Below are 14,204 nucleotides of genomic sequence, written 5' to 3'. Positions count from 1 at the left end.
TTTATTTAGACCATCTCTGCTATGGCAGAGAAGAGCAGGGCAGGGGGAGGAGCCTGAGGGGAAAGAGTCTCTGATGTCGCTGGCAGGTGGGGGCAGAGGAGAGTGCTGGTGGAACCAGAGGAGCTGGACAAGCCTGAGCCAGTGGGCACGCCTCATTTCCGAAGCTGTTGTGGCTTCCGCTTCCAGACCGGTGGCCGCGCCACGATGTCAGGATGCTCAGACCTGCTGGGGTCTTCTGGCTGTGCACTGGCCCGCCTGCCTCACGAGGGCACGTGCCCTGGGGCCACTCTGAAGAGGAACCTAGGGGGTCTGTGGCCTCCAGCCATCGGAGCCACTCTTCTTTGGGCCGCGGACCCTTGGAAGCAGGGCACGCAGCAGCAGAGCTGGCGCAGGCAGGTGGCCATCCTCCTGGTGAGACCCCTCCAGCCCCTGCTTCTCTCCTGTGCCTGCCCAGTGGACAGATTCTGGAAGACCGAGCTGTCCCGTTCTGCCACCCAGGTTCGAGGGTTGGGCCTGAGGTACATTCGCCACTGGGGGGCTGCACTGGGAGGGGGTGTCCTCACATCAAGGAAGCGGAGAGGAATGGTGGGCTCGCTGGCACTTGGCGCAGCGCCCTTCTGCCCTGATGGCCGGGCCTCCTTGGGTCGCTGCTGCTCACAGGGCAAGGCAAGGGCAGGCTCACTGGGGCACTTGCTGGGACGGACACTGGGAGGACCCACAGCCAGTCCTGGGCGAGGCCCAACCACCCCCAGACCCACAGGCTTCCTGGCCCAGAGCCCGCAGCCCGCCCCCTGGCGTCTCTGGTGCTGGAGGAGAAGGTAGGTGGCCATAGCCTCATCGAACTGGCGATTTACCAGGGACAACCAGGCAGTACAGGGGTCGAAACCCATGTCGAACATGAGGGTCAGGATGGCAGGGTCTGGCTGCTGCCTGGGGAGTGGCTGGCTGGGACAAATAGATAAGGAGTCCTCATCCTGGCTCAGCCACGGGTGCCCCATTACCTGCTCTAGGGTGGGCCTCTGCGTGGGGTCCACCCTGAGGATTTGCAGGATGAGGCTGCGCGCTTTCTGGGACACGTGCCCCGGGATGTGGCAGCTTCCCTGCAAGATCCGCCTCCGCAGACTCTTCTTGGTGCTCGCCCTGAATGGCCTTTTCCCAGTGAGGAGAAAATACAGGGTGACGCCCAGGCTCCAGACGTCCGCTGGGGGGCCCTCGAACTCCATCCTTTTCAGGATTTCGGGGGCGCAGTATGGGAGCGTGCCCCGGAACTCCTTTAGCTTCTGTCCAGGTGTGAAACTCATGCAAAGGCCAAAGTCGATAAGCTTGAGGTGGTGGCCACTGGTATCCACCAGGAAGTTCTGTGGCTTGACGTCGAGGTGCACGAAGCCCTGCTGGTGGCAGTGATGCAGGACTCGCACCATCGCCCTGAACACTCTGCGGACCTTCTCCTCTGGGAGGCCACCAGGCTGTGGGATGTGACGCTGGAGAGGTCCCCCACCTGCATGCTCCATGACCAGGAACATGTTGTCTGGGGTCTGGATGACTTGGAAGAGCTGGATCATATTGCGGTGTTCCAGGGCCATCAACCCCTCCCGTTCCCATAGCGCGCGCTCCTTCCTCTCTGTCTTTGGCACCACTTTCACCGCCACCTCTGTCCCTGTCAGGAGATGGCGGGCTAGTACCACCTGCCCATACCTCCCCTCCCCAATGGCACTCAGGACTTGGTAGTGGTCCGTCAGGGCCCTCTCATAGTAGAAGCTGGGCCCCTGGGCCTCTACTGTACTCTCACTACTCTCTCCCTGCATTCCTGAGCCGGAACACTAACTAAGGATACAAGCTAAAAAAAAAGAAAATAACAAACCCACACAGAACACCAAAAACAACAACCCTAGTAAAACAAACAAACACCCAAAACAAAAAATCAACAGCAAACCACCACAACCACCAACCACCAAATGCACTATCTATCTGGGAGTCCTACAGGTAATCACCAAGAGCTTCCTGTACTCATGGACAAACACCCACCCACAGGCACACACTTATATAGCCAGTGTTGGGGATCACCTCACAGTGGCTCCTTGTGAGGTCCTAGCAAGAAATGACCCAGTGATGCCTGGGCATAGCCCCCAGGGGTCATCCCACTTTGGGGTCTCCAGGACCCCCTTGACTTCCATGATAAGAAGATCAAAAGACCCCCAGAAGGCTTTTGTCTCCCTTGGGTCCGCAGGCGGATATTTTCCTGTTTAGGGACCAACACCACTAGGATGCTTCCATGGTCTCTGCATTTCAAGTCTGAAGATCCATAAGAACTTTCAGCTTTTAAAGACCTCATCCTATGGACACCCAAAGTATTCAATTCCTCTTTCTTCCAATTCACAATGACTGGGAGTCCAAGGGACGGGGTGGCACTTCACCTACACCGGGATGCTGTAACAAAACCCTCTGCTGCCTAAGACACTCTAGAGCTAGGCATTAACACCTATGGGGTTGAGAGGGAGGGAGGGAGCGTTCATCATCATTTCCCCATAAGGCCCTCATCATTTCTCGCTAGAAACCCTGGAATGCAAAAGGGAGTGGGTTGATAGGTTCAAAGTGATGAGGGATCAAAGGAGGAAGCCCACAATCCTTGAACCACCCAAAGTGTCTTTCCCACTGGGAGAAGCAATGGAGATGTTCCCACACACCTTGATCCCTTCCTGCTGCTGTTTTTAAAACAGATTCCTCCTCTAACTTACTCTTGTCTGCTCTCTGGACCACAGGGACAGGAAAGCTCATTAAAACACTGCCACACCGCTATGCAGGTTGGCGAATGCCTACAATCTCAGCAGCTGGGGAGACTGAGGCTGGATGTTCCCAAGTTCAAAGCCAGCTCCAGGAACATATCAAGGTACTATCCACTCAGCAAGACCCTGTCTTGAATAAAATATAAAAAGTATCTGAGCATGTGTCTCAGTGGCTAAGCATACTTGGGTTCAGTTCCCAATAACCCCCCTAAAAAAAAAAAAACTATAGTGTCCTCATAAATAAAGGCAAGGAATCTACAGCAAGACCATTCCAAATGGGCATTATGAGCCAATGTGAAGAGATACCACTAGTTAAAATTGGGATCATTTTAAGCATATACACAACTCTGTTATGTTGAACATATGAAATGTCATTGATAACATATGACATTTATTCATATAAACCAAAAAGAATTTAAACCCATACATCTCGCTGAATACTTTCAGAAAAGGGGGGGAACCATCTGGTCATTTTGAAAATGGTACTACAAAGTGACCTGAATCTCTAGGAAACATAATTATGGCTGAACGGAGGCTTTTTGTAGACATTCCAACTAAAAACAAAAACTGAAAGAATGAAGTTTTCACTTTTTAACCCCTTCTGTGTTGGGAGGCATGAGATCCACAATACCACAAACCAGAAATTATGTGTCTTCTGCTCAAACCAATGCCTCCAAGGTAGCCTCTACAAAAACAGATAAACCAGCAAACAAACTAATGCTGTTTTTTCAAAGGAAAATCAATTGAAACAACTCTCTAGAGCTAAATAGCAATCAACAGAAAAATCAGAGGTTAGAACAAAAGAAATTCTATGAGACAAATGGTTCCCTTTTTCAGCTCAAAAAAGAAAAAGAAAAAATGGGGTGAGGATCTACATATCAAAAGATACCCAACTGTGCAAATTTTACCTCAATAAGTAAAACTTAAATAATAAGAAATTTTAAAAAATAAATCAGCCAATAGCAATTCTTGAATCCTTTTGGATTCAGCTCACATAGTATAAAAATAATAAGCATATTACAGAAATATAATTATAGCCTAGATATTTGATGATATCATATTATTTCTAAATATTTACATATGACCATGGTTTTGTAGAGATGTTGAAAATAATTTTAATCTTTTGGGGTTAAATAATGAACTATAATGAACTATCGAAATAATGAGGTTTGCTTCCAAAAAATCTGGACAAATGTAATAATGAAAATACAAAGCCTTTTTGAGTTTGGATAGATTGTCTTCTAAAAGACCCTGAAACTTTCATATTATAAGTAAAATTGAGCTGCAATAAATAACAAATTAGCAGAAATAATAAATTAGTGATATATTTATTAATAATAAATTGCCATTTGTATTCTAAGAAATAAAGAAACTATATCTAATACTCATGTCGGGAGAAACAAGACTCCTAAAACACAAGAAGTAAAATCAAGAATCAATAAGTGGAATGGTATTAACCTAAAAAGCTTCTTCACAGCAAGGAACAGTCAAGAGAGAGAGCCTACAGAATGGGAGAAAATCTTTGTCACCAACACCTTAGATACAGCATTAATCTCCAGGATATATAAAGAACTCAAAAAACTTAACACCAAATAAACAAATAACCCAATCAATGGCAAAAAAAAAAAAAAAAAAAACGAACAGACACTTCACAGAAGAAGAAACAAGAATGTCAACAAATATGTGAAAAAAAATGTTCAACATCTCTAGCAATTAGATAAATACAAATTAAAACTACACCACTGAGATTTCATCTCACTCCAGTCAGAATGGCAATTATAAAAAAAAAAGTAACAATAAATATTGGCAAGGATATGGGGGAAAAGGTACACTCATACATTGTTGGAGGGACTGCAAATTAGTGCTACAACTATGGAAACCATATGGAGACTCCTCAGAAAACTTGGAATGGAACTACCATTTGACCCACTTATCCCACTCCTCGGTTTACACACAAAGGACTTAAAATCAGCATACCATTGCATACTATAGTGATACAGCCACATCAATGTTCATAGCAGCTCAATTCACAATAGCTAAGCTATGGTACCAACTTAGATGCCCTTCAGCAGATGAATGGGTAAAGAAAATGTAATACTTATACACAATGGAATCTTACTCAGTCATAAGGAAGAATGAATTTATGTCATTTGCAGGTAAATAGATGGAACTGAAAAACATTGTGCAAGTGAAATAAGCCAGTCCCAAAAAACCAAAGGTCCAATGTTCTCTCTGATATGCAGATGCTGACTCACAATAGGCAGGGAGGAGAGTGGAGTGGAGGTTCACAGGATTAGACAGCAGGGAGTTGGGGTAAGACAGGGGATTGGGGATGGGAAAGACAGTAGAATGCATTGGACATAACTTTCCTATGTTCATATATGAATGTACAACCAGTTTAACTCCACATCACATACACCCACAAGAATGGGAAGTTATTTCTGTATGTATATCAAAATACACTCTACTGTCATGTTTATCTAAAAAGAACAAATAAAAACTAAAATAAAAGATCACCCACTTATTATTCTCCAGAAGATTTAAAAAAAAAAAACTACTGCTTAATTTCATGTTTACTGATTATGATCATATCTTCATGGTCAAGGGCAAGTTTGGAAACCCACCATCTGGCCAAAGCCTGATGGACCTGCGATATCTTTACCAGATTCGCTAACCTCCCAGTCGACTTATTACTCCCTGTCGTGTGTGTGCATATACAAGGGCTGCTGTAAACAGAACGAGTAAGGTGTGCCTCTGTAAGAAACTGAAGCAGTTTTCTTGCAATTAAGAAAGAAATATTTCACTTCTAGTATGGATACGACCATATAGGTGAATATTTCTTCATTTTTTCCTGGGACACATATAAAACCAAAAGAAAATAATAATGATCACAAGAAAAACTAACCATTCCCTATTCACATGTGCAAGAGACAGAAACAATCTACAGCCTCCAAAATGTGACTATTAAGACAGATAAAGAAGAAAAGAGAGTGTCAAGATGGCCTGAAAAAAAAGAGAGAACCTCAGAAAGTTCCAGCAAAACCACGATTCCTGGAGAGAAGGAGCATGTGCTGAAGGTAATAGCTTCATCCTTTATTTGAAGAAGAAAAAAAAAAGTGTAGAAAGCAGGGTGAGTAGGAGAAATTGGGAAAAGAGAAGCAAAACTTAGTGATTTACAAAGAATCCTCGTAGGAAAGAATGTTCCCCAGATAAGAGGAAAATTGTGGGTATTTATTCCGATTACTCACCACCTAAACCTTAGTGGTTTAAAACAGCTACTGTTCACTGTGTCTCACATTGTTAGGGTTCAGGAATTCAGACAGGACTCAGCTCGGTGATTCTCCAGCTCCACCTTTCAGCTGGGGTCTCCTGGGAGTTTTAGGCAGGTGGATTGTTGGCCCAAAGACATGAAGCTTCACTCATATATACCTTGTCAGTAACATCTGGAAGGCTGGGTTCAGCTGAGCTACTTTTTCCATTTCCTCTAATCTCAAAGCCTCTTCTTGCAGTGTGGCCAGCCTGGTGGTCTCAGGAGAGTCAGCCTTCCTATGGGGTAGCTCAAGACTCCAGGAGAAAGGAAGAGAAGCTGCAGGTGGCTTAGGGCCCAGGTGCTGAACTAGCATAGCCCCATTTGTCCCATGCTCTGTTTATCAACACAGCTCACAGAGGTCACCCAGATGCAAGGCCTGGCGCTATAAATCCCGCTTCTCACTGAGAAGAGAGTCAAGGAATTTACAGCCATCCCCCACTGTGATCAAGAATTTCACCATGAATTATAAATAAATAGCCTCTCTGAAGGAACTCTACAAGAAGAAATGCAAGAAGCAGGGAGAAGTTTGTGAGGTAACAGAAGCACAAGAAAAATAAGCTGGCAGAACCCGCCCCCCCCCACAAAGAAGTGGAAGTCAAAAACAAAACCATCACACACTCCAAGGATTAGACTTTGCAGAGAACTCTGCAAAGCAATGTTTCTCATACCTTCCAATGTACATGACTCAGCCAGGGATTGCATCCAAACAGAGCGTAGCTGGGCTGGGGCCTGAGAGTCTGCACTTCTGATATGTTCCCAGCTGATGCTCACTTCTGGATAATCAAGGGATATAAAGGAAATAAAAATAATAGTATCTTTTAAATCTAAGAACAAAATGATAGAAGCAGAAGGTGAAAAAAAACTGAACATATAAATAACAAAACTAAAAGTCTATAACAAATATGGAGATTAGGGTCTCAGAATGTCTGTTTCCTCGTAAAGTAAAAAAGACTGTTAACAATAGATAGATAGATAGATAGATAGATAGATAGATAGATAGATACATACATACATACATACATACATAGACAGACAGACAGATAATAGGAGGGAACAGGGAAGAAAAGGTGGTTGGCCATTATCTTGTTTACTCTGTTGTGACTGGAGCCCAAGGATATTATTTAAAGCTCACACATCAGTCATAGAAATAGAAGCACATACAGTGATACAAAGTAAAAAGGGAAGAAGACTAAATAGGGAGGCACAGAGGGGAAGGAAGAGGAAAGAAAGTAGCTCTATCCTTCCATATAAAAAAGCAGTAGAGCTTATCAACAGGTGCACTCCCAGGTGTGCCGAGATGGGGCAGTCCTTAGCTCCGGAGGGGCTTGAGGCCCTGGAAGAAACTCCACTCCCATGACGGGCCCATCACCTCCAGATGTCTCATCCATTAACCCAGTATGTTGTCTGAATAATACCATCTGCTAGGTTACCACGATATGAACAAGGTTGGAAAGCACTGAATTATGGAGCTAAGGATATTATATAAACTTGTAATAATAAAAATAACCATTAGAATAAAGTCACAATTTTTCTATATGATACTGTGTATGCACACAGCTACAGAGAGAAGGAGAGAGAAAGAAGCAAATTGAATATTTAGTGAACGTAAGCTAGGTATGTAAAGAACATAAAATGACAGAAGTAACACCAAAAAAGTCTCTGATACCAATTAATGTAAATGAATTTTACCCATTTACTTGAAAGAAAAATCTTCAGATTGGATCCCAAAATGAAACCTAACTGAGCTGTACACAGAAGGCAAGCCTCGAGCCCAGTGATTCAAGAAGGCTGAAAAAAATAAATAAATAAAGGAAGGTGTCCTAGGCAAACCCAGACCAAGAGAACATAGTTCTGATCTCGATATCAGACAAGGCAAAATTCAGACAGCAAAGCCGCAGACATAATTCTCACAGGGGCAATGCACAATGAAGAAGAACGTTTGTTTTATATCTAGGCAGCAATAGTCAGAAATATACTGCTGGTAGGAAATTTTAATTCAGATCCCTCAGTTTATGACATGTTAAAGGGATTTTTTAAAAATGGAAAAAGTCAAAGACTTCATTAATGTAATCAATAAGGTAGATATAATTAATCTACAGCAAACTCTGCACCTTGAAAGGTGTCCATGGAACATATCGATATATGTATTAAAACACAAAGAATCCCCCCAGATCTCCAAAATGTAGGGAAAATATCTTCTGATCACTATGCAATAAACTAAAAGTTATAAAAACAAAAAGCCAGTTCCACTTGATAATTTTAAAATCTCTCCTTAATCAACCCATGGGTCAAAAAAGAAATACAAAGTCAAACTGGAGAATAGTTAGAGAACAATGATAATAGGAACACTATATTTCAGAATCTATGGTAAAATGAGGCTCAGAGGAAAATTGTCTGCCTTTAATACATTCATAAAAAGGATGAAAAAATAAATCGATTTAGAATCTAACTCAAACTGTCAGGAAAAAAAAATAACAAAGAGCCAAAGGAAAAAGAGTAGCAAGCAGTTAAAGATAAAAGAAAAAACTAATGAGTTCTAAAACAATAAAATGAAAGTAATACTAACAAATATAAAAGCTGATTTTTAAAAGGAAAATATTTTTTAAATTAGATAAGTTACTAGCTGGCCTAGTAAAGATAAAAGGAATTTAAAAATTATAAAATGGAATCAAATAGCAAAACAAGGAAAATTAAATGAATCTTAAAATACTCAACTCTTTGAAAATCAAAGAGTTGGGATAAATAGCTGACTTTTAGGAAAATATGGTTTACCAAAATGTGCCCAAAAAGGATAGAAAATCTAAACTAAATTATCTTTACAGAAAAAGAAAGGAAGGAAAAGCTATCAAAGTGCTACTTATGGACCTCGATCCTCACCTCCACTCCCCAGGGAAAGCAGCAGGTGTAGGATTTTTGCAAGAGAATTATCCAAATTTTAAAGAAATGCAATTCACAACCAGCTTAAGCTTTCTAACTCACAGGAAAAGTTCCGGATTCTATTTATACTGTGAGTGTATCATCAAAGACAAACCCATTGATGATTTCCCACACACAATATAAATGGCATGTCAATCTCATTTACGAATATCAGGGTAAAAACAAAAGTTTTGATACAATTTTAATAAATAGACATTAAAAGAAAAATACTTTGTTGTGAAGAGAGTTCTATTTCAGAAATGCAATGCAAATGTATTTCATTATTAGGAAACTCATTAATAAAATTCATTGTATTAATATAGTGGTGATGATGTTATAATAGAATCCATTATTTTAACAATTCTATGCGAAAAAAATCAAATAATCATATTCAACCAAATTTAAGAACTCTTTATTAAAAAATCAATAAAATTGAAATATATGGGTAATTTATTAATAGGAAAAAATATATCTATTTTAGCTTAAAAACAAGCACCACACTTAAAGAAGAAAAAAACTAAAGAATTTGTTCACAGTCTTTGTTGCACAGGAATCACTTGGAAGATTTAAAAAGTACTGATACCTGGGTCCTGCCTCCAGAGATTCTGATTGGTTAGTATGGGTTGAGGGCTATCCAGTAGGATCTTTTAAACTTCCTGAATCTTTCTAACATGCAGCCAAAATTGAGAACTACTGCAATGAAGACATTCCCTTCATATTCAGAAATACAGTCAGCAAGTCCTCTGTTAGCACCATTATTTAATACAGTACTGGAGGTTCAATTGTACAATTATTGTTGTACTGGAGGTCAAAGCAATCACATAGGAGAGAATTATAGAAATTGGAAAGGAGAAGTTAAACATATTGCTATATTAGATTTTATGATCAGGGGGCTCCAAGAATTTGATTTTTTGTATTTAAAAAGCTACTACAGGGCTGGGGATGTGGCTCAAATGGTAGCATGCTCACCTGGCATGCGTGAAGCACTGGGTTCGATCCTCAGCACCACATAAAAAAATAAAATAAAGATATTGCATCCACCTAAAAACTAAAAATAAATAAATATTTCTTTTTAAAAAAGCTACTACAAGCAACAAGAGAATGCTTTAAGATAGTGGAGTACAAAATAATAGATAGTAATCAATGGCTTTTACAAAACACCACATCAGTTATAAGATGCAATGAAAGAAAATTCCTTATTTATATAGCAACAAAAGTATAAAAACAGCAATATACTGAAAGAGAAATATGCAAAAGACATGAAGAAAACCTGAAAACACTATAAAGGATATAAATAAGGATTGAAATTGAAAGAATATATTCTTGGATAGAAATGCTCAGCCTCATGAAAACATTAATTCTAATCTGATTTTCAAATTTACTAACATCTCAAAAGTAGGCCAATATATTAAATACAAGGCTACTTTGTTCTAAAATCGTATGTGAAAATAATCAGAATTACTCAGTAAAATTCTGAACAGAAAAAGCAGTGGAAATGTATCATCTTTAACAATATTAAAACATATAATAATGCCTCAATAATGAAAACTCCATAATGTGGTACTTTCATAAACAAACTAACCAACTGAACAGAAAATAGACTCCAGAAATAGACCCAAATATAGATAGAAATTTAGTATATGATAAATGTGGTGTCTCAGTGAAGGGAAAGATGGATTATCCAACAAAGGTATTTGGCAAAGTGGATATTTATATGGAGAAATATTATTTTATTTATACCTCCACTATATATACCAGGAAAATTTATAAAATAAATCAATGATTTGGTGTAAACAATGAAAATAAAAAGATACTAGAACACAGAAGAATTTCTTTATTACTTTTTTCTAACTGGGACTCACAGTCCAGAAGCCATAAAAGAAAAGTGATCAAAATAGCTCCATGAAGACAAAAAGAAACTTCTGTGTAGGAAAAAAATCATAAAGTCAAAAGATTAATGAAAATTTGAGGGGAAAATGTTGCAAAAGTATTTATAATAAATAAAAGAACCAAAATAATCATAAGCACTCCTAGAAATCAATGAGAAAAAGACCATTAACACAGAAATGGGCAAAAGATAAGAACAGACAATACCTCTAAAAAGGAATTCAAATGACTCTTAACCATTTGAAAAAAAAGCTTATTTTTACTCAAAATAAGAAATATGAAAATTAATACTACATTATAGTATCATGTTTTGCTTATCAGAATGGCAAAACCCAAGACATTAAATATATTCTATTGTGAAGGTTCTGGAGAAAACAGACACTTTCATACATGAAGAAAATATAAATTGGAATAATACTTATGGAAGGCATTTTGGCAATATCTATCAAACTTAAAAATGTATAGACCCTTTGACCCAGAAACTCCACTTCTGGAGACTCACCTTGTATAATACTTGTTCACAATTATGAAATCTACTAGGTTATTCCCCAAAAACATTTTTTGTAACAGCAGAAGATTATGTACTATAGAAGTGCCCATCAATAAGACACAGGTTAAACAAGGCATTCAATAGAATGTTATGTGATTCTCAAAAAGGATGAGGAAGCATTCTGTAAGATGTTGAACTAATTAGAAGAGATCTCTACTATGTATGTGTGTGTGTGTGTGTGTGTGTGTAATTTTTTTTAGTTGTAGTTGAACAAAGTACCTTTATTTTATTTATTTATTTTTATGTGGTGCTGCAGATTGAACTCAGTGCCTTGCATGTGCTAGGCGAGCACTCTACCACTGAACCAAAACCCCAGCCCCATCTAGTGTATACATTTTAAATGGAAAAAGAAAATCAAAGGTAGATAAGGTATATTACATGCTACCTTTTAGTTTTAAAAGATAAATGAGACTACATTGGTCTTTGATTATTTATTTGTAAAAATTCTGGAAGAAAACATAAAAACTAAAAATAAAGATGCCTGGTAGAAGATGAAAAGGAACTGAGTGAATAGGAGTTAACAGTGAAAGAGAAATGTGTGGTGTGTGTATGTGTACATATACACACATAAACACACAAATGCATATAATGTAAATATATTACCTATTCAAGTTTTATTTTAGAGAGAGAGAGAATGCACCAGGTACTGAGACAGAGAAAAGTTTACCTGAAAATGAAAAAATATATATTGTTGCTTACATTGAATTATTTAAAGAAATGCTTCTCACAAATAATGAATAGCTCCCACCATCAAGATGTTGTGTTCCAGTATTAATTGGTACCTAAGTTTCAGTAATTGGTAAATGTGTTTCTCTATAAGGAAAAAAAATACTCTAATTTGTGCTTTGTTTTTTTTTTTCCTCCAGACCATTATTTACTTTATGATACAAAATAGTATACAGTATTATTTACTATATATACTATAAAACAGTGTTTTGCAATTGTATATAGATGTATGTTTGTCAAAAGAGTTGAAAAGATAAAAATAATTTCTCTCTTGAATGCTGACATAGAGAGAAAGATGTAAAGATAGACATATGAATATACTAACTCAGGGCTAATTTTGAAAGCTCAAATATGCATACTTTAGTACAATTTTACTTTTGTGTCTAATTGTGCTTTAATTTCTTGGATGAAAGTTTCTCTATGGGGCAATTTTCCAATTATGAAAAGAAAAAAGGTCAAGTTAAGAAGTCTTAATATTTATATTATCATATAATAATTGGAAATTAAATGAAGGAAATATGTCTGTATGGATGGAGCTGGAAGATGGCTCATGATTATGGGAATATGTCAACATATGAGGGGAAAATACTGCTGGGGGGCTAAGGAGTCAGCAGTGAGCCACAGCTGACATTAGAGGAGAGGCAGGAAGAGGAAGGACCACAGGGCCGGGCTGCTGCTGTGAGGGGCATTATTAGCCTGGAAGGGCTTGGTTACTGCATTTGGGGGGCAAGGGGAGGGAAATAAAGTAGCTTCAGAGAACAAAAAAGGGAGAGCAGGTGATATTACACTTCTTAAGTCAGGACCCAATCCTCAAAGGCTATTGGCACTAATAATAAAAAATTACTCATCGGCACTAATAATATAAAATTACTTATAATACAAATTACATTTCTTTAATAACAAAAGTTAGCATGTGAATAAGTATGGATTCTCTGTAAGGGAGAAAAGAGAAAATCTCGCCAGTCAAAACAAATCACTGCTAGATTTTAATTGCCTTGCCTCACACCGTGCTGACAGGGAAAGGCAGACGGCAGGACGTTGCTGTCAAATTATGCCAGGAACTGCCTGATTTCTGTCATAAAAGACAGATTATTTTTAAAATGTGCAATTCAATTATTCAAAGTTCAATATACCTACTGTAGTACTCAATAAATGTTGGTTGACAATCACGATTTGCTGTGTTTCAGGTTTGGAATGGGGGGGTATTTAAAAATAAACCATTTGAAGTATAGGGTTTTGTTTCATTGTGATCTTTTGCTTTTTTAGTTAATGTTTTATTTAATCACAGTCCCTAGATTCTAAACTGTGATTATTTTGTTGGTTTGTTCAAATCCCACTAATACTTCCAGAATATTGTACTTCCGTTTATTTAGCTGAATCAGTATTTACTCTTCATAAAATCCTCAATTAGAAAGGTTGACAAAGTCTCCAAAGATATCCACAGATCATTTCACCAGGATTTTAAGTGAAAATAAAGGTGGTTTTAGTGGCTTACAATAATTGCAGGTCTACATTTATCTAACAATATGTTAATGGGCAACTAATTAAGTTGCAGGTATCCTAGGAGTCCTCAGTATTATTTATATATGAATCTGCATGAATTACAACTTCAGGATAGTGTCTCTTTATGTGTGGTTCTCATGTAAGTGCGGCACACTGGGTCATTTCACACTATACATATCTTCTAGATTTATCCCGTGTCACTCCACAATTAATCTGCAGTAAAATTGTTATTATATTTTCAGTGTCTAAATGATGCCACATACTTAACTGAACCAGAGGTATGAATTATTCTGAACCAGCTGAAAACAGAGTCTGGCAGGGGAAAGAGGATAGGATTATCTTTGAAAATTTCTCACTTGCTATCTCTGACCTTTCCCGTGTCAACATTTTGAAGGTATTTCTCTGATTTCAAGAAGATAAGTAGCTCCACCAAGACAGGGCTGATGATTTGAGGCCACTCAGAATAATATAGAGAAACATTGGAAATATACTTAAGTATCATATTTAAGTATTAATCATCTTCTGGGTT

General features: G+C 38.7%; 1 protein-coding gene across 1 annotated transcript; it reads right to left on the bottom strand.

Annotated features, from left to right (window-relative positions):
• Positions 1–260: 260 nt before the first annotated feature.
• Positions 261–1,805, bottom strand: LOC144253390 (sperm motility kinase 2B-like). Its single transcript, XM_077795494.1, has one exon. The coding sequence runs from the start codon at positions 1,803–1,805 to the stop codon at positions 261–263; it is 1,545 nt and encodes a 514-aa protein (XP_077651620.1).
• Positions 1,806–14,204: the final 12,399 nt, after the last annotated feature.

This window comes from Urocitellus parryii, chromosome 2 (assembly GCF_045843805.1).
Source record: "Urocitellus parryii isolate mUroPar1 chromosome 2, mUroPar1.hap1, whole genome shotgun sequence".
Classification (NCBI taxonomy): domain Eukaryota; kingdom Metazoa; phylum Chordata; class Mammalia; order Rodentia; family Sciuridae; genus Urocitellus; species Urocitellus parryii.
Note: the sequence above shows the minus strand (reverse complement) of the source record. Positions and strands in the feature narration are given on the sequence as shown.

Coding starts and splice junctions, on each gene's coding strand:
- LOC144253390 (XM_077795494.1), bottom strand. CDS start 1,805: ATGCAGGGAGAGAGTAGTGAGAGTACAGTAGAGGCCCAGGGGCCCAGC.